General features: G+C 38.9%; 2 protein-coding genes across 2 annotated transcripts; one reads left to right on the top strand and one right to left on the bottom strand.

Annotated features, from left to right (window-relative positions):
- Positions 1–5544: 5544 nt before the first annotated feature.
- On the bottom strand, positions 5545–6474 carry LOC102267729 (olfactory receptor 5P76). Its single transcript, XM_005887803.2, has one exon. The coding sequence runs from the start codon at positions 6472–6474 to the stop codon at positions 5545–5547; it is 930 nt and encodes a 309-aa protein (XP_005887865.2).
- Positions 6475–19325: 12851 nt separating this feature from the next.
- LOC102267453 (olfactory receptor 10T2) lies at positions 19326–20261 on the top strand. Its single transcript, XM_005887802.3, has one exon. It carries the CDS (start codon positions 19326–19328, stop codon positions 20259–20261), a length of 936 nt encoding a protein of 311 aa, XP_005887864.3.
- The last annotated feature ends 313 nt before the right edge of the window (positions 20262–20574 follow it).

The following is a 20574-nucleotide window of genomic DNA, read 5'->3' as shown; positions in this document are numbered from 1 at the left end:
GCAATAAGAATGGGCAGCTCATACTCAGAGGATCTGAACTCTGATGGTTCCAGGAAGGCTCTTTAAAGACAAGGCAAGAGAGAGGGTCGCAGAGTGCGTGATCAGCTTGTGCACAACCTTCTGATTGGAGGTGGTGAGGTAATAAGGCGATGTTTCATCAGCCTTCTGATTCCTACCCTTCTGGGTCTATGTGCTGCTCCTCTGCATGCAGTTAACTTCTTCCCTCTGGTGGGAGCTTTAGTATTTGCAAAACAACTCAAGGATGAAGCTCAGAAAAATATCTGTAGCTCCTGAGGAGGAACTAAAAATCCTTGACTCTGTGTTATTATGCTTGTCATAAACTATTATTATTTTATCTTGCTTGACTCTTTTGTTTCTGCATTTTCATACTTCTCTGATTAAATTTGCTCTTTGAAACTCAAGGAAGGCCTAGGAGCCTAGGTTTTTCTACAAACAAGAGGCAGGTGGAGGAAAAGGTGGGAGTCTGACCCTAGGGAAACCCTGCAGGGTCCTGCTCAGTTTCAGTGGCAGGAAATGAGGCTGCAGATAAGACCTTGAATGCTGTGCTAGGGCATTTACAGTGACGCAGGCCTTCATATCAGCTAGCCACGCAAATGGGTCTCCAGACACTCTGCAGACTCTTGCTGTGTCTGTTATACATGTACATGGACTGGCTGCATCACCTTGTTAAAGTAAGTAACTCTCTAGGCCATTCTTTCTTCACTACAAACATGGTCATAATAATAGCACTTATCTCTCAGGATAGCCATAAGGGTATATGAGATGGTATAACTGAAGCATGCAACGAGGTTTAGAAGCTATCAGAATTCTCTAGTGTATAAGCAAAGGCTAGCTAAAGCATGTTGAAAATGAGAAGATGTAGCTTGATTGTAAATTTGATATAGAAAAAGTGGTAGGAGGTGGAGGTCAGGTCTGGAAGAGGCAGGGGCAAAAATCCAAATACATGACAGAGTAGAATGCAGGAGACATAGTTTAGTCAGAATTCTGGAATCTAGAAAATGTGGGTGACAAGAGAGGATGAGGAATCAAGTCATTCAGGCTAGGGCCTGAAAACTGAGTAAAAGTCTAACACAGTAAGAGGAGGGGCTGCCGAGGAGCCAGAGGAAACACCACTTGCAAAGGCACAGCTACATGAAGGATCACCATGTGTTTGCAGAAAGACAGGACTATTGTCTGATGTGGGTGTAGGGGGCAGAGAGGGATGTGGTGGAAACAGAGCCAGGAGCAATGTCTAGGGATCCGTTTGTGATGAGCATCAAATATCCTCTTGGGGTGCTTGAATTTCCTCCCACAGTAGTGTGCAGCTAGTCACTGTTTTTGACCGAATCAGTGACTTAATATATCCTGTATTCAGAAATCCAACGTCTGGTATGACAGTGATTTTTTTTATTGTATCATAAACATTTCGGATATTGTATTATGAGACTCTGGGTCATATTCAATCCTCTTTAGGAGGAAGTCCCCCTGTTGAGGTGTCACTGCAACTACTCGGGTTGTGTGTGTGTTCAGCTTCCTGCTGAGCACCACTGACACAGCTCTGACAAAGATGGAGTGCTGACTTCCCCTGCCTCCTTGCAATGAGTAAGATGGAGGCTCAGCTCCTCCCACTGCCCTGCTGTCTTTTCCCCAGCAGTGATCTGATGCTGACTATCTAGGTAAGGCCAGCACCTTGTTGAGCCCTATTGTCCCTAGAGAAGTGGAGAGCTGGTTCACACTGCTCTGTAGTTGCAGCAGGGTAGAAGCTCATCTCCTCCCTACTTAAGAATAGGGCTCCCACTTAGGAGTAGGATTGGATATAGGCGAGCAGAGGACCATTAGCCCCACCTCACACTCCCTCCCTACCTCTTATTGCTGCCAAATAACAGGGGAGGCTCATTTCTCCCCGTGCCCCACTGAGCATGCCCTGGCAAGGGAATCAGACAGTGGGTAGGATGAAGGTCAGTTCCCTTCTTGGCCCCACCGACACTGAGGGTAGGGAGGCAGGTGTGATTTTTCCATCAGTGTTTATCTACAGTGGGGCACATATTACCAGAAGATTCTCTGTTTTCTTGAGGCTGCTCTTTTCCTTATCCTCTGACTAAAAGGAATAGGATTTTCTTGGAGCATTTTTCATCTGTGTCTCTTGGCAGTTTGGGGAGGCAGCACCCTCTCCAGGGTATACAGAAGCAATACGGAAATACAGGGACTCAAACTGTGTTGTTCCTCAAGTCTCAAAGTCCTAGAGTCTTCCTTCTTCTTTGTCCTTTTTAGAGTCTCCCTATGCTGGTTTGTTGGGTTGCATCCAGGATTATTTTTAGCAATAAGAGGGAGGACCTAAAGGGAATAGAGCTTCACTTTCAACGGAACCAGAAGTCTATGCCTTCAAACATTTATCAGTGTTTATCCACTTTCTGGGACTTTCCTAGCAGTCATGCTTCCAATGCCAGGAGCATGTGTTCAATCCCTGGGCGGAGGACTAAGGTCCCACATGCTGCATGGTGCAGCCATATATACCTTCTTATTTTGTGCCAGAAATTTGGTCTAATACGAGTTAGGCTAACATATTCAGCTACAGAAGTTTGCACATTTACTTTGAACAGAGAGTTGGCTAGAATGAAATGTGTCAAAGTCAAATGAGAGTCCTCTAGTGGTAAAATATTCTCAAAGAGCCCCTCATTCTGCCCCTCCAGAAAGAGTATGTGCCTTAAGAGAAATCAGATTAATAAGAGGATATTCATGACCTTGAGCTTTTGCTTAATCTTTATATGCATCAGTAACATCCTCTGTAAAATATACATTGGGGAAAAAAAGTTTGTTATTCTGAGGATTAATTGGGTTAATACTTGTAAATCACCGGGAATAGTAACTGGAAAGTAGTAAATAGTCTCATACCATTAGTTCCTTTGTTAATACTCTTGCCACTGCTACTATTACTAACATTTGACTTCTACATTTTCTAACTCTCCTACCATGAGGAGACATAAGGGAGACATTATTCAGCAGAGGTTGGCTACAAAAATTTCACTAAACTAGCCTGGAATTCTAGTTGCCAAAATGAGTTAAACATTGTCAAGGCAGTGACATGATTGTGGTGAGCAAGGGGTTGTGTAAAACCCTGTCAGAGTTTTAATAGGATCAGACATAAACATTCAATCACTTGAATCAGGCTGACATTCAACAGATTAAAAGGCAACATAGTCAGTGGTTCATGCTACAGCAAAAGCTTTATTCAACCATCTGTTCATTTTTATTTTTTCATTTGGAATGTGCATTTATGCTTGCAATGTTCCAAGGATTGTGTGGAAATTAGATGCATGGGGAAAGGAGAAAGACATTGGAATGTCTATATACAACTTCTAATATTTTGGAGAAAATATATGCTTAATCTGTAACTGCAAGTGCACTGAGCATTCTGAAGAAAATATGCAGGTTTCTGTGGGGAGATAATAGGTGTACTTATTTGGTCTGAAGTCTTAAGAAGATTTCCAAAAAGGATGAGAAAAACACTTAGGTTAGTACCTATGGTTTAAGTGGGTATTACCCTGATAAGGGGAAAAAATGCATTCAGGTAGAGTTACTGCATTTGAGAGGGTCCTGAGGCAGAAAATAATATGGACTTGCTTAAGGATTTAAAAGACCAATTTATTTATTTTCTAGGATTTGAGTGTTTGAAGACTGAGAGAAGAGTAATAAGAAAGAAAAATAAAATGGGCCACATTCAAGATTTTTTTTTGCCTTTAGTAGATAGATGATAGATAGGTAGACAGATAAAAATGATCTATTTTAAGGAGTTAGCTTACATGATTGTGGAAACTGTCAATTCCAAAATCAACAGGCAGTCCAACAGACTGAAAATTCTGGTAAGAGTTGAAGGCATAGTCTTGAAATCAAAGGCAGACTGAAAACAGAGTCCCTCTTTTCCAAGAGAGCTCAGTTTTTTCCCTCTTAAGGCTTTCAACTGATTAAACAAAGGACATTCACATAATGGAGGATAATCTACTTTACTCGGGTCTTTTGATATAAATATTCAGTTCAGTTCAGTTCAGTCGCTCAGTCGTGTCCGACTCTTTGCGACCCCGTGAATCACAGCACGCCAGGCCTCCCTGTCCATCACCAACTCCCGGAGTTCACTCAAACTCACATCCATCGAATCGGTGCTGCCATCCAGCCATCTCATCCTCTGGCATCCCCTTCTCCTCCTGCCCCCAATCCCTCCCAGTATCAGGGTCTTTTCCAATGAATCAACTCTTCGCATGAGGTGGCCAAAGTATTGGAGTTTCAGCTTTAGCATCATTCTTTCCAAAGAACACCCAGGACCAATCTCCTTCATCCATATATAAAAATACCTTCATGGCAACATCTGGACTGGTGTTTGACCAAACAACTGGTCACTCAAATAAACACATAAAATTAGCTATCTCAGGAGTATTACTGTAAAATGTATAAATTGATTGCTGGAAATAGAGCTGCTGACAGTGAAAGTAAAGAGAAATAGAAAAATCTAGGACTCAGAATATAAATACTTGGTAGTTAAATGTAGGTGTCTGAAAGTGAAGAAAAGAAATCAATTCAGGTTTCTGAATCAATCAATATGTTGATTGAATGATGGTGCTCCTTATTGAGGTATGGAACATTGGAGGGGAGCAAGTTGGAGGTATAAGGATATAATTAGTTTAGTTTCAGATAATTTGTGCTTGAGAGTCAACAAACAAAAATATTTCTATCTGAAGCTTTAGAAGACAGGGAAAGAGAAATAGATATGATAGTCATCAGTATATACAGATACATTTCACAGGGGAAACACAGTCTAGTTCGCTCAAGCTTTCTTAGTAGGATGTCCATCTGACTATGAACACTCCCTAGGAATTAAAGAGTTTGCCTACTTACTCCCTAGGAATTCAGAAACCCTGCTTATCTTATACGGAAAAGTCACCTGTTTTGACCTGAAAGAAGAATTCACAGTTGGTTTGGACAGGGGCATCTCATCCTATTTTTTAATGGGTCCTCTATGACTAGGCTGGCACCAGAGATCAAGAACACAGACCAGAATTTATGGGTTCAAAAGTCCCACTGCTAGAAGGTAAACTTCCTGCAAGAAGAAAGTCTCCAGCAGTTTTACTGTCTGGTTCTACTTGGTCATCTCCCCATAGAATGTATTTAGTCATTTCTGTAATTATCATGCTTATTTCATGGTAAGCTGCTGTTGAAGATGGACACAGTCTGAAAGGTTTGAAAGTACAAAACCCCTAACTTACAGCAGAGAAGCTCTTTTGAAAAGGTATGAATACAATTTTGAAAGAATTTTTAGCATATCAAGTGTTTTTTACATAGGAACAAATATGTTTGTTATGATAACTTCAATTTTGCTTTATTAAAGAGAACTTACTATTAGCCTCTGATTAATAATTTGGTCTCAGAAATTCCACCTTCTACCTTCACCAAGAAGCTCCACATTGGCTAATTACATATGGACCATCATATTTAGAGCACAACTACTCAATTTCTTTTTATTATTATATTTATGGTATTTTATTATATCAATTCCTACAAAACAACAGACTTCACTAAGAAAGTATTTTTCTGCCAAGCTCTCTTCAGAGCCCCCTTAATCTCATTGTTCCTGAGGCTGTAGATGAGGGGGTTCAACATGGGGATCACCACCATGTAGAACACAGACACCACCTTGTTCTGGTCAGTTGAGTAGCTGGACTTGGGCATCACGTAAATGAACGTGATGGTCCCATAGAACAGAGTGACTGCTATGAGGTGGGATGTGCAGGTGGAGAAGGCTTTGTGGCACCCCTCGGTGGAGTGCATCTTCAGGATGGTGATGAGGATGTAGATGTAGGATACAGCTATAACAACTGCTGTGACCACAATGATGGAGCCAGCTGTAAATGAGGTGACAACTGCAGGGATACTAATGTCAGAACAGGAGAGTTCGACCAAAGGAGCAAAATCGCAGAAAAAATGATTGACTCGATTTGGTCCACAGAAAAGTAAAAAATAGAAGGAAATAGTAAAGGAGGAAGCATCAAAAAAACCACCTATATAAGCCACTATGAGTAACTGGACACAGACTTGTGTGGACATTTTGGTGGAATAAAGCAGTGGGCTGCAGATTGCTATGAAGCGATCATATGCCATGGCAGCCAGAAGGATGCACTCAGTTGACCCGAAGAAAACAGCTGAACCAAGCTGGATGGCACATCCAGGATAGGAGATGGTATTTTTCTCCACCAGGAAGTTTACAAGCATATTGGGTGTAACAGAAGATGAATAGCCCACATCAGCAATGGCCAAGTGGCTCAGGAAAAAATACATAGGATGATGGAGCTGAGACGAGATTCTGATAAGAATGATTGTGCTGAGATTCCCACATATGGTCACCAGGTAGATACAGAGGATGATCATGAAGAGGATGATTCGAAGGACTGGATCATTTGTTAAGCCCAGTAAAATGAATCCTGTCATTGTAGTATCATTCCTCTGCCACAGGGAATCCATGAGATAAGGTAGCTGCTACCAAAATGAACCTATGATGAAACACTGCATTAAAGAAATTGTAAATTCAGTGGTTCCATTTTCATGAATACATATAGAAGTTATTATAAACAAATAAATTATTCAAGCTAAGCTTGGATTTTTTAACTTTAGATTCTACGTTTTATACATGTGTGTCTTCTATATTTAAAAAATTGTTTTTAGTAAAAACACTTAAAAAAAAACTGGCTTCAAATAATGTAGATTCTTTCCCTCTATATTTAATATTGATAAAATGTACTTAAGAGACTTTAAAGCTAAAGATTTAAAAAATTAAGACATGAGAAGAGCAAAAAGGAATGATCAGTATAACAAAGATTAAAATGTATAAATACATATAGGATTATGTTAAGGGAACTCAATAGCTAATATTTACGAAATGCTTAACAAATGATGGGCACAATATTAAGAGTTTTATATATTAAGTTCTATTTTTAGTTTCCATGAAATAATATTAAGTACTTTTATTTTTAGAAGAAGAAACTGACTTTGATAATGTTAAGAAACTTACCTAAGTTTATACAACAAGTGGTAGAATCAAAATGTGGATTTCAGGTAGTTTGAAACCAGTACATTCCTTTAGAAACTACACTCTAAATGAAATTAAACAATACTTAAGATGAAGTCATATCTCTTGGATAAGGATGGATAACAAATTACCTTTCCACTTTCTGACAGCTAATGTATAAACAAGGTGCCTAGTCACAACATTTACATTTTCTATCAATAAAACAGGACCATGTTTTTGAAAAGAGAAATACAATAGAAGAAATAAAGATAAATTTCAAATTGAAGTTATGGATGGGGTCTGTGTTGTGTTCAGTCACTGAGTCACGTCCAACTCTGTGCAGCCCCATGGACTGTAGCCCACCAGGCTCCTTTGCCCATGGAGTACTGTGAAACAAAATAATGTTAGGTTCGACACGATATACAGCTGAATACAATTACAGCCTGAAAAGAAGTTTACCCAGCTTCATCCAGTGAGTGCCCAGGTTGCAAATCATCTCCAGATTTTCTGGATTCATTTTGTTGACTTTGTCCAAAGTCTCTGGTTGCCTGTCAGTTAAAGTCTACAGAGCAATAAACAAAGGAAATCTTAATATCCACAAGATATTTAAAAACAGTAAATCTGCAAAGTATCTCAAAGCTAGTGAATCTGTTAGTTTAATGACTGAATGCCAAGTGTAGATAGTGTCAAAAGACCATGTGAGCTTCTGATCTTATTGGTGGAAAATGATGAATCCTAGTACCTTGAATTATGCCTGTTTATACACATTAAATAGACTATAGAAACTTTGGTTAATTCAGCTAATGTTACTTGCTAGCTGACTGCTGGACTACCTCTGCCCGAGCACAGATGCAACTTGTGAGTACAGATGCAACTTTAGGGTAAAATATTCTCAAACGGTAAATGAAACTCAGTACAACAGATTAATTCACAAAGCAAAGTCTTACCTCTTGAAATTTGTTCATTTATAGCAATAAATTCAGAGTTATTGTTATATAGCAGCCATCCTGTCTTTTATTATCACTTGTCTTTAGGGATAAATCTCTGAAGATTTTAGAGATTCAAATGTGAATTCAAAAGCACCAGAGGTCATTATTACATTCTCAAGTGAGTATGAAACAATTTACTTCAAATAAAAACAAGTAATCTTTAAGGTTTCTGTCAATTCTGAACTAATCATTTCTTTTTATCAGATTTTTGTACACTTTCAACTGGTAGTTAGTGAAAGTGAAGTCGCTCAGTCATGTCTGATTCTTAATGAATTATCTTAAAGCTAAATATTGATTATAAGTTTACTTTGTTTAAGGTCGAGTAATACTAAACATGTGAAGAGCTGACTCATTGGAAAAGACCCTGATGCTGGGAGGGATTGGGGGCAGGAGGAGAAGGGGACGACAGAGGATGAGGTGGCTGGATTGCATCACCGACTCGATGGACATGAGTTTGGGTGAACTCCGGGAGTTGGTGATGGACAGGGAGGCCTGGAGTGCTGCAATTCATGGGGTCGCAAAGAGTCGGACACATGCAATTCATGGGGTCGCAAAGAGTCAGACACGACTGAGCGACTGAACTGAATACTAAACATCGAATATTAAGTAGTAACCTTAGCCTGGGGCAAGTACACAAGAAGGTCAGTCTTATGAGTAGGGTGTAGGTGAGGCAGACACTGATCCAACAGAGGATGTACAGAGAACAAGAGAACAGCTATCTTGAGTGCCCTGACCATTCAAGATTTGAGGTGGTATCTCATTGTAGTTTTACTTTGCACGTTCCTGATGATTAATGATATTAAGCACCTTTTCATAATGCTGTTGGCTATTTGTATATCTTCTGTGGAGAAATGCCTATTCATTCCTTTAATGACATTTTAATCAAGTTATTTAATTTTATTTTTCTACTGATTTATGTACTTAGTCACTCAGTCATGTTCGACTTTTTGTGACCCCATGAACTATAGCCCTCCAGGTTCCTCTGTCCATGGGGATTCTCCAGGCAAGAATACTGGAGTGGGTTGCCATGCCCTTCTCCAGGGATTCTTTCCAATCCAGGGATCAAACCCAGGTCTCTTGCATTACAGGCAGATTCCTTAGCAACTGAGCCACCAGGGAAGTGCTCTGATTTATGATTTCCTTATAATATTTGGTACATTATCAGATATATGGTTAGCAAGCATTTCTCCCACTCCATAGGTTGCCTTTTCATTTTATTGATTGATAATGTGATACACTACATTAATAGAATGCAGGATAAAAATTGTATCATCTCCATAGATGCAGAAAAAGCATTCACAAAATTCAACATCTTTTCATGATCTAAAACTCTCAACAAATTATGTATGGAAGCAATGTAGCTCAACATAATGAAAGGTTACATATGACAAGCCCACAGCTAAAATCATACTCACCAGTGAAAAACTGAAAGCTTTTCCTCTAATATCAGGAAAAAGTCAAGGATGCCTATTCATACCAATTCCTTTCAACTTATAATCCTTTAAGTTCTATCAAGAGAAATTAGACAAAATTTAAAACATAAATTTTAAAAGGCATCCAAATTGAAAAGGAAAATGTAAAATTGTCTCTATTTTCAGGTGGTGTGACCTTATATGTGGAAAATACTAGAGACTCCACAAAAAATCTGTTAGAATTAATGTTAATTTAGTAAAGTTTCAAGATATAAAATCAACATACAAAAATCAGCTGCCTTCCATGCCTCACAGACACTAGTGGTCTTGTCTTGGCTTGTCCTTCCACGTGAAAGTGGTCCTTTCCTTTTGCCACCAGCTGTTGAGTACTAATTAATTACATAGAGACGTCAGGTGAGCTTGGCTGAGATCGGTGGCTGGTTTCTGATGACTATGTGACAGTTTTGTCAAGTTTATTGTTCCATTTTGGACAGAGAACTAATAAATACCACCAAATATGAAAAAAAAAATCAGTTGCCTTTGTATATACTGGGAAAAGAAACAGCCTGGAAGCCTTACAAAACAATGGGGCATACTGTATGATTCCATTTGTATGAAATTCTAGAACCTGCAAAACTAAGCCTGGGTGAAAAAAAATCATCAGAATAATGAATACCTCTATATGGGGGATCTCCGACTAACTTGAGAGTATGGGGAATGGGGAATGGGGAAATTTCCTGGGCTGATGTAGTGTTCTATATGATGAGAGGTGTTTGAGTTACACAGCTTAATGTATTCACCAATATATATTGATTATATACTTAAGATTAGCATATTTCACTTTATGTAAATTTCTGTAAAATTGCATAAAGCATAACTTGTAACAAGTATTGAACTCTAGTTATTGATATGAGTAAAACAGTACTTATGAGGAAGTGTACTGATACCTGTAATTTTCTTTGACATGTGTCATAAAATCAGATGAACTAATAGATGGATAAAGTACAAGAAGATGAGACAAACCAAAGATAATAAAATATTAATGGATGGCATAATGTGTCTCCCAAAATAAAGATAGCAGTAATTCCGGTTTCAGATGCTCTTCCAGAACTTTGTCACTGCCCCATCAAGAGTTTGAATCTATGTAAATGTCCTAAAACTAGATAGTACTTCAAAGATGTCTGAATGAAAAGAATGCAGTGCAAGTGCAATAGAGAATAAAAGGTGGTATGGTGTCCACTTGGCTCTCATGAAATGCTCACCTACAGAACCCATCACCATGCACATGCAGAAATGCTGAATCCCCATTTAAGATCTTAGACAACAGCCAGTATAAGCAGCCAGATCTGATAATGAACAAGATAACCAATGTTTCTATTATCCCTGTTGAGCCATGTCTACATGAATTTAGTTAAGTCCACTAAGTTTTGTGGTATGTTTATTATCGAGTTCAAGCTTGCTATGCTCACTGCATGACAGGCCAATATATCTGTATGACATGTCAATAAAGAGACAAGGTGTTGAGGCAAGGAATATGGCTTTATTTGGAAAGCTGGCTGACCAAGAAGATGGTAGACTAATGTCTCAAAACAACCATCTTGTTGGGGGGTGGTCTAGATGCCAGATTCTTCTCAAAATAACCATCTTGTAGGGAGCCTAGATGCCAGAGAGAGTAGGATGAGTTGAGAAAGTAAAGTAAAAAGGCCATTATCTTGCAAATATCTCCTGGAATGGCCAACCTTGGGGAGGGGATGTATTAATCTCTTTATTCTTATAATTAGTCAAAGCTTTGATTTTCCAGTAGTCATGTATGGATGTGAGAGTTAGACTATAAAGAAAGCTGAGTGCTGAAGAATTGATGCTTTTGAACTGTGGTGCTGGAGAAGACTCTTGAGAGTCCCTTGGACTGCAAGGAGATCCAACCAGTCTATCCTAAAGGAAATCAGTCCCAAATATTCATTGGAAGGACTGATGCTGAAGCTGAAACTCCAATACTTTGGCCACCTGATGAGAAGAACTGACTCATTTGAAAAGATCCTGATGCTAGGAAAGATTGAAGGCGTGAGGAGAAGGGGACAACAGAGGATGAGATGGTTGGATGGCATCACTGATTCAATGGACATGAGTTTGAGCAAGCTCCAGGAGTTGGTGATGGAAAGGGAGGCCTGGTGTGCTGCAGTCCATGGGGTCACAAAGAGTTGGACATGACTAAGCAACTGAACTGAACTAATTCTTATAGTCATTCACAGGTGGGCAGGGTCAGATTATCTCCCTGTGAGCCAAACAAAGGCACTTTTAGTTTAACAATCACACAAAGAGAATCTTGCTGTGATTTATGTCAAAGAGTGTACTGCTTATGTTTTTCTCTAATGTTCAGTTCAGTTCAGTCACTTAGTCATGTCTAACTCTTTGCAACCACATGAATTGCAACACGCCAAATGCTCAGCCATTTAAAAATAAAAGAACAAATTTGAGTCAGTTCTAGTGAGGTAGATGAACCTAGAACCTGTTTTACAGAGTGAAGTAAGTCAGAAAGAGAAAAACAAGTATTCCATATTAACACGTGTGTATGGAATCTAGAAAAATAGAACTGATGAGCCTATTTGCTGGGAAGGAATGAAGAGGCAACTATAGAGAACAGTCTTATGGACCCAGTGGGGGAAGGAGAGAGTGGGACGAATGGAGAAAGTAGCATAAAGATACATATAATACATATGTAAAATAGATAACTGGTGATATGTTACTGTATAACACAAGGAGTCCAGCCAGGCACTCTAGGATGACTTAGAGGAGTGGAGTGGGAGGAGGGGAAAGAGGCTCAAGGGGGAGATAATTATGGCTGATTTGCATTGTTGTATGGCAGAAACCATCACAACGTTTTAAAGCAATTTTACTCCAATTAAAAATTTTTTAAAATTATAATTAAAAAATCAGTCAGGAGGAAGAACAGGGTTCCCTGAAGCAGACATTAGGTATGATTATAGTAACAAAAAAAGCAAAAAACAAAGGCTAAAATCAGTGAAACAGATCCGTCATGGAGTCAGAATTGGCTCTTCCCTGCAACTCTTTCTTATACAACAGTAGATACTACAAATTCTCTAGGTAGTGTATATACAAATGCTAAGAGTATAATTTTTTCAGAATGACTTTATGTCTTCAAAATTTCATGAAGTACTGGAAAAAATTTTGAATGGCACTGCAGTAAATGGAGATTTCAATTACAATGGATTTTCCTCTTCAGCAAGGCCTTCTAGAGAAGATTTACTTCATGAGAATGCTGTCACCAGAATCATTTTGTGTGTTCTTTTTCTTTTCCATCTTTCTTCTGACTGATTCCCGAGGCAATACCCTACATGATTGGCCTCTCCCTAGCGTTGTATATAGAACAGAATGCCTGTGGGACTTGGTATTAAGAAGGACTTAAAAAAAATATATGATATAATCATCCACATTCCAAAATATATTTGAAGAAGTTGAATTTCAGTTACTTGATTTTTTTTTCAAACAAATAAGAACATACTTTATTGAATAATCAAGATGCTACCTCAGAATAAAAACAATGTTTTGTGAATTTCACAATGAGTTCTGGGTCCACAGAGAACAATCTTCCTGGTATTTAATGGAAAGGAAGGAACTCCCAAGTAGTGTCAAGGGGCAATGGTCTCAGGTGACCATAGAATTCTTATTAGAATGTGCATGAAACTTAGCTCCAGCCATGAGGAATAGAGAAGACTCCACAATATTATTATAAGACACTTTGTAATTTCAGGTATAGAGTTAATGCATCACAGACATTCAAAGGGCAAAGTGGCCTAAAAATTTACCCCTAAATGATGTTAGAAAAAAAACTGTAGAAAGATGTGAGTGAGCCATGACTTCCTCATTCAACTTAATGTTTTCTTCTTTTTAACAGATTGGCAGTGATTCCTCTTTGGCATTAAGGTAGGATTTTATTTTATATTTTTATTTTCCATAAACATTGTGCTCTATCCACTAATAATAAATAAGTAGATGTATGTGTTAATAGAAGATACTGAAAATACTAAGAGTTAAATTGGACTGGAGATAAATACTGTTGTTTTGCTATTCTACATGGACAACAGCAATGAGAGAAGGTTAGAAAGCTGCAAACTGAGAACAGTTTGCAAACTTGAGACCAAAGTGAAGTGTGCGGAGAAAGACTAACTTCACACAGCCAACTCAGCAGAAGAGTAGGTACCACATTACAAGACCGCGTGTGAACAGGTCAGTATTGCTGAGCACCTACACATGATGTTTTAGTAAATGAACTAGCAGGAACTGGGTACTTATCATCTGATAGGTCTATATGTGCAACATTGTCACTGGGCAAGGAGGTATATTTAAGGCCATTTACAGAGGAGAGAAGCGCTCATTAGGGACTTTGAACTATGCTCTTTTGTAAGTAATAGAAGCAGAGGTTGGATTTGATCACAAGCCTTTCTAACTTCTCTATCAACTATCCCTTTACAAAAATACACTCCTGTATAATTCTAGATCTAATCTCAAGGCTAATTAAGTGATTTCATTCTATCAATACAGTTAATCAGGAAAGAGTAAAGAAAAACATGGATAAAATCCCTATGTCATTTCCATTATTTAATTGTAAATTTTACTGTAAACCATTGGCAATTGAATTTTTTGTGTTTTCCTCCTGCATCTCCATTTTTCCTTTGGCTACACAGTATGGCCATTTGGCTTCATAATTAAATGTGATTTATGTAACACAACAAGCATTCCTTTGGTGGGTCTAATATATAGGCTTATTGAAAGAAGCAAGGAAATAAATTTTCATCTATCTACAAAAGTCATTTATAACTAGAAAAAGCATAAGCATCATGAAACTTGAATTGTGTAAATTTTGTTAAATTTTCTATCAAAATGCATATCTATTACTCAATAAAGCATACTCCTTGATCTTCTCATTTAAAATATTGGTATCTTTCCTGAAAATTATAGAAAAACTGATTCAAAGTTGACTTTCATTTTAGTTGGGTTGGAAGAAAGTTAAATGCATTTTTCTAAAGACTTGATGGTAAATATTTACTGTTTCTCCAGCTTTCAATGCTACCCCATGAACAGAAATTAAGTGGAACTGCCAGAAAATTCCTCTAGTTCAGCCTGGAAGGGAACGATGAGTGACATAGTGGTTCCAGTAGCCCCCAGGCTGGCTATGGTTTTGATGTACCTCTTGGGAGTTATATTGGTTTACAGGGTCCATTGTCCAGGATTTTGATATGGTGATGAAACAAGAGAGTCTGAAAGGTAACTTAAGAAAGAACCTTAAAATTTCTGCAAGTCTCACTGCCATCCCAAAGAAATTAAGACTTACTAAATCCGCTAGATTTCTCTGCAAGGATGGGTAATGGACAAACTGCGAAATTGGTTTTTCAGGTAAATAAATCAGTTTTGTCCCTTTATGTCTATAGAAGTGGTCTAGCCCAAGGAGGATAAATTTATCACAAAATGCTGGGCCAGAAAAGAACTCCTTCAAATTCTGTCCCTTGGAGAGTGACCAGAAATAATGGGAATATTGTCATATTGACATGTTTTCAATCACTAGCTCCCTTGAGTGTTATGAGAAAAGTAGGTTTTATGAATGTAAATGGAAAAAGGAAGTAACAGAGTCACAGTGGGAGTTTATCAAACCCTGGACATGCCAACTTTTTTCTAGTTTTTTTTTTTCTTCTTGGAAAGACCTAACAGAAACTTGGGATGGATGTGAGTGAGGTCATGTAACTTTCAAGAAGGCTCCCTTGGTGATTCTGATATGCTCCCTTACCATAGGAGCATGTGTGTGTGTGTGTGCTAAGTTGCTTCAGTTGTATCAGACTCTTTGCGACCCCATGGACTATAGCCCACCAGGCTCCTCTGTCCATGGGATTCTCCAGGCAAGAAAACAAGTGGGTTGCCATGCCCTCCCCCAGGGGATCTTCCCAACCCGGGGATCAAACCTGCTATTTATTCTATGTCTCCTGCATTGGCAGGTGGGTTCTTTACCACTAATGCCACCAGGAGCAGTTATGGCAACTGTGTCTTATTTGATGCCACAGAAAGTGAAGTACATTGTCCAGGTCAGAAAGCAATAATCCTTTTTGCTTTGTTCCAAGCAAACCATTCCTAGAATTTAGAGGGATTTGGGGGCATGGGGCCAAGGTAGAATATGAAATATACTTTATTCATTAAACAGGCATATATTAAATAGTTTTGTATGTTTTTTTTCTTTGCTGAGTCTTGCATTTATTTAACTAATTTCATTTCTAATTCCCTATTATTTTGCTTGTCTTTTTAAACATTAAACTATAGTTTATTTACAATATTGAGTTAGTTCCAGGTGTACAGCTTCAGATTCTTTCCCATTATGAGTTACTGCAAGATACTGAATATAATTCTCTGTGTTATACAGTAGGTCTTTGTGTTTATCTATTTTTATATATAATAGTGTGTATCTGTTAATCCCAAACTCCTAATTTATTCCTCCCTTTTTGGCTACCATAAGTTTGTTTTCTGTGCCTATACCTGTGAGTCTATTTTTTTTTTCATAAATAGTTCATTTGTATCTTTTAAAAAAATTCTACCTGTAAGTGATATCATATGATATTTGTCTCTTTTTTTGGACATGCTTTATTTATTTCTTTATGGCTGCACTGGGTCTTTATTTATTTCTTTATGGCTGCACTGGTCTTTGTTGCTGTACGCAGGATTTCTCTAGCTGTGGAGAGTGGAGCTACTCTCTAGTCGCGGTTTCTCAATGCAGCGGCTTCTCTTGTAGAGCACAGGGCTCAGTGGTTGTGACTTGCTGGCTCCAGGGTGCATGGGCTTCAGTAGCTGTGGCACAGGGGCTCATTAGTTGTGGTTCACAGGCCCTAGAGTGTGCAGGCTTATGTAGCTGTGGTACATGGGCTCAGTAGTTGCAGTGCGCAGGCTCTAGAGCACAGGCTCGGTAGTTGCGGCACACAGGCTTAGTTGCTCTGAGACATGTGGAATCTTCCCTGACCGGGGATCAAACCCGTGCTTCCTGTATTGGCAGGCAATTCTTATTCATTGCATCATCAAGGAAGTCCTTTGTCTTTCTCTTTCTGACTTACTTCACTTAGCACATGCTGTGAATGACATTATTTCATTCTTTTTTATTAGTGAATAGTATTCCATTGTGTGTGTGTGTATATATATGTATATATATACACACACACACACACATACCACATCTTCTTATCCATTCATCTGTTGATGGATGTTTAGGTTGCTTCCATATCTTGGCTATTATAAATGGTGCCGCTATGAACACTGGGTTGCATATGTCTTTTCAAATTAGCATTTTTGTTTTTTTGGAGTATATACCTAGGAGTGGAGTTGTTGGGTCATATTGCAGTTCTATTTTTAGTTTTTTGAGAAATTTCTATACTGCTTTCCACATGGTTGCACCAATTTACATTTAGGGAGGTGACATTTAAACTGGGTTTGGAACAAAGACTGTGGTTTAAGAAGCACAGAGGGAGAACGTTGCAATTAGAGAAACAGTGTGTATATGTGTATACAGTAGGAGAGCCACCAAGGAGCTCTCCATGCTTGGGGGAGAATGGGATGCTTTTCACATAGAGGAATTTAGTGGCAGAAGATGAGATGGACAGGTAAATCTTGAGTGCCATGCGAGGGCACTTGCACTCGCAAAGAACACTTTTTAACCCACTAGTTAAGGAGATCTACACCTGAGTAACTCTGTCTGGGCATAAATGTCAGCTCCTCCTTTAGCAAACTTTATCACTTTCACAATTAAGTAACTCTCTGGACTATAGTTTCCTTATCTCAAATATGGACACAATACTACTATTTATCCTGTAAGGTATTTAAGAGGCTATATGACAGAGGTGTTCTGGGTACATTAGAAAGCGTTAGTCACTGAATCACACCTGACTCTTTGTGACCCCATGGACTGTAGCCTGCCTGGAATTCTCCAGGCATACTGGGGTGGGTGTGTGTGTGTTAGTCGCTCAGTCACTCTTTGCAACCCCATGGAGTATAGTCCACCAGTCTCCTCTGTCCATGGAATTCTCCAGGCAGGAATTCTGGAGTGGGTTGCCATTCCCTTCCCCAGGGGATCTTCCAGACCTAGGGACTGAACCCAGGTTTCCTGCATTGCAGGCAGATTCTTTACCATTTGAGCCACCAGGGAACCCCCTCTGGATGTGTTGGATATCTAGATATTTTTTAAGCCTGTCAAGCTCATTCTCACCATAGGATCCTTGCAGTAGCTGTTTCCTGCATGTATCATGTTTTACCCCTAGGTCTTATATGGGGCATGCTTACCACATTCTAATCACAAACGTCAGTTCCATAGAAAAGGCTTTCCTGACTCTATAGTCCAATGGAGCCACCCAGTCCCTCACTTCCATATCACTTTCCTTTAATTCTCTTCATGGCATTTTTCTCTATCTGAGATAGGAAAGGTCATATGTGTCTTATCCTGTATTATATTTCCCATTTAAGAATTGATTAACACATTGTATACAGTAACTAAATATTTTTGGAATCAATGTATTGACTTTAGATAGTCAATTAAGCAACCCATACCTTGGTTTCAATTTTTGTAACATCAGGATTGAAATACTACCATACATAATTTTTGGGAGAAATCTAGTGAGAAAAACACATGGAATTTTTTCCAGTGTATTGGAAATTATGAGTAAATACTGGTTACCTACATCACTGCCTTGTATATTTTTTGCCCAGTAATTCAGTACTTAAACAACACACAAACATTGCAGATAATGATATATTTTCTCTTTTCTTCAAGCTTTGTGGATCCTGCAAAAATACTTCCCAGTGTGTTTCTACCAGTCTGTCTCCAGTCTACAACTCCACACCAATGTCTTCTCACTCTTTTTCTTTCATTCCCTAAACAGTGCCTGAAACCAAGCTCCATATTATTTGGAACATCTGTATGTTACCTTCATGCTGTAATCTCAAACACATAGTAGATATTTTAACAACTGATAAAGACAACGTGAGATAGTTGAGTTCTTATAAGAACTATGCTGCAAAGAAGCCCTGTCCACCAGTACATCAGTTAGCTTTATCCTGGAAGTTTTCCTGAAAGCTCAAGAATTGATCAGAACATCATGAACCAGATGAGCCATCCAGGATTAGAATAGTCTCCATGATCATTTTGCTTCCATGATCTGCCTGAATGACAGACAATTATTGAACAACTCTGCTTCAGCTCATAGTTATGTACAGAAAATTAGCATACACTTCAAACTGGCATAAATTTGAAAGTCCACTCATTCTTAAGTCCATTCACTGACATAATAGTCAGCCAAGCAGCCATTGCCTCCTCCAGAGCACCTCTAAGGATAGAATTATTTTCCAAGAATGTTTGGAAGCTATTCAAAAGTTTTTCCTTACTTCTCTTTAATATTGATTCAGTCAACATTGTTAAGTACTTCTCTATGCCAAGTTATAATTAGACCACGCATAAAACATTTTATATCCTTTATTCCTCATACTCTTGTAAGTGAGAAAATAAACATTTTCTGTATTTCTCTCATTCCTGAAGATTCTGATTGTAGAAGCTGGAAAGGGGTGATAAATTAGGGAGCTCCTAGAATATATATTTGGGCCTACTCTATGGAATTTATATATACTCTCCTATGGGAATCTTTTTCTTCATCACTCTAAGTCCTAACGTAGAATTAAGCCAACTACATTTAACTTCCATTTCTCAGGCTTTCTTGTTAAGAGTTGTCTTGTCAGTGTCTATGATTAAGGGCATCAGTACTTTCAGCAGTCTTATCAGAGTCTTAACCCCAAGAACCTCTGTACCTTTGGAGGAGAGTTGCTACATATACCAAGAGAATGGGCAATCATACCACAGTGAGCACCTTCCTTCTGTGGGGATTTTCCAGTTTCTCAGACCTGCAGGATCTCCTCTTTGTGATGGTTTTCTTCTCCCATGTGACCATCCTAGCCGCAAACACATCCGTAATGCTGGCCGTCAAGCTCAGTCACAACCTTCACACTCCCATGTACTTTTTCCTCTGTGGCCTCTCCTTTTCAGAAACCTGTACCACTGTGGTAGTCATCCCTCGCATGTTCGTGGACTTGCTATCAGACAGTAAGTCCATTTCTATTCCTGAGTGTGCCACACAGATGTTTTTCTTCTTTGGCTTAGGAACCAACAACTGCTTCATCTTGGCCGCCATGTCCTATGACCGTTACACTGCTATTCACAACCCACTGCACTACTCCATCCTCATGACCCGGAAGATCTGCTTTCAGCTGATGATGGCTTCTTGCATCACTGGGGTTGTGGTGTCACTGTGCATCGTCCTCATAGTATTCAACTTGTCTTTCTGTGACTCCAGCATCATCCAGCATTTTTTTTGTGACATTACACCTGTAGTCTCCCTTGCCTGTGATTACACCATTTTTCAGAAAATGATTCTTCTTGCCTTCACTGCCTTTGTGTTGGTGGGCAGCTTTATTTTAATTATGATTTCCTATGTCTTCATTGGGTCCATAGTTATGAAGATGCCTTCAGCCAAGGGAAGGTATAAGGCCTTCTCAACTTGTTCCTCCCACCTCACTGTGGTGTGCACACACTATGGATTTGCTGGCTTTGTCTATTTGAGGCCCAAGAGCAGTGACTCATTCCGTGAAGATATGCTGATGGCTGTGACATATACAGTGCTGACACCTCTGCTTAATCCCATTGTTTACAGTCTAAGAAACAAAGAAATGCAAACAGCCCTAAAGAAAGCACTAGGCAATATATGTAGGTTTTCCCCTTAGGTAGTAAATAAAAGAGCCCTGAACACTTCTAAAATTTTTATAGTGCAAGCGTTGATAAATAAAAGTAGAGAAAGTGAAGTTATTTTTATTCAGTCGAGAAGTTGTGTCTAATTCTTTGTGACTCCATGGACTGTGGCACACCAGGCTCCTCTGTCCTCACTGTCTCCCAGAGTTGGTCCAAATTCATGTCTATTGAGTCGGTGATGCTATCTAACCATCTCATCTTCTGCTGCCCTCTTCTTTTGCCTTCACCTGGAGTACTTCCAATACAAATCATCACTTTGTTATACAAAGCAATTAAAATGTGTTCTAA

The sequence above is a fragment of the Bos mutus genome, chromosome 15 (assembly GCF_027580195.1).
Source record: "Bos mutus isolate GX-2022 chromosome 15, NWIPB_WYAK_1.1, whole genome shotgun sequence".
NCBI lineage: Eukaryota > Metazoa > Chordata > Mammalia > Artiodactyla > Bovidae > Bos > Bos mutus.
Note: the sequence above shows the minus strand (reverse complement) of the source record. Positions and strands in the feature narration are given on the sequence as shown.

What these genes read in the sequence shown, in the direction of transcription:
- LOC102267453 (XM_005887802.3), top strand. Translation starts at nt 19,326, where the DNA reads ATGGGCAATCATACCACAGTGAGCACCTTCCTTCTGTGGGGATTTTCC.
- LOC102267729 (XM_005887803.2), bottom strand. Translation starts at nt 6,474, where the DNA reads ATGACAGGATTCATTTTACTGGGCTTAACAAATGATCCAGTCCTTCGA.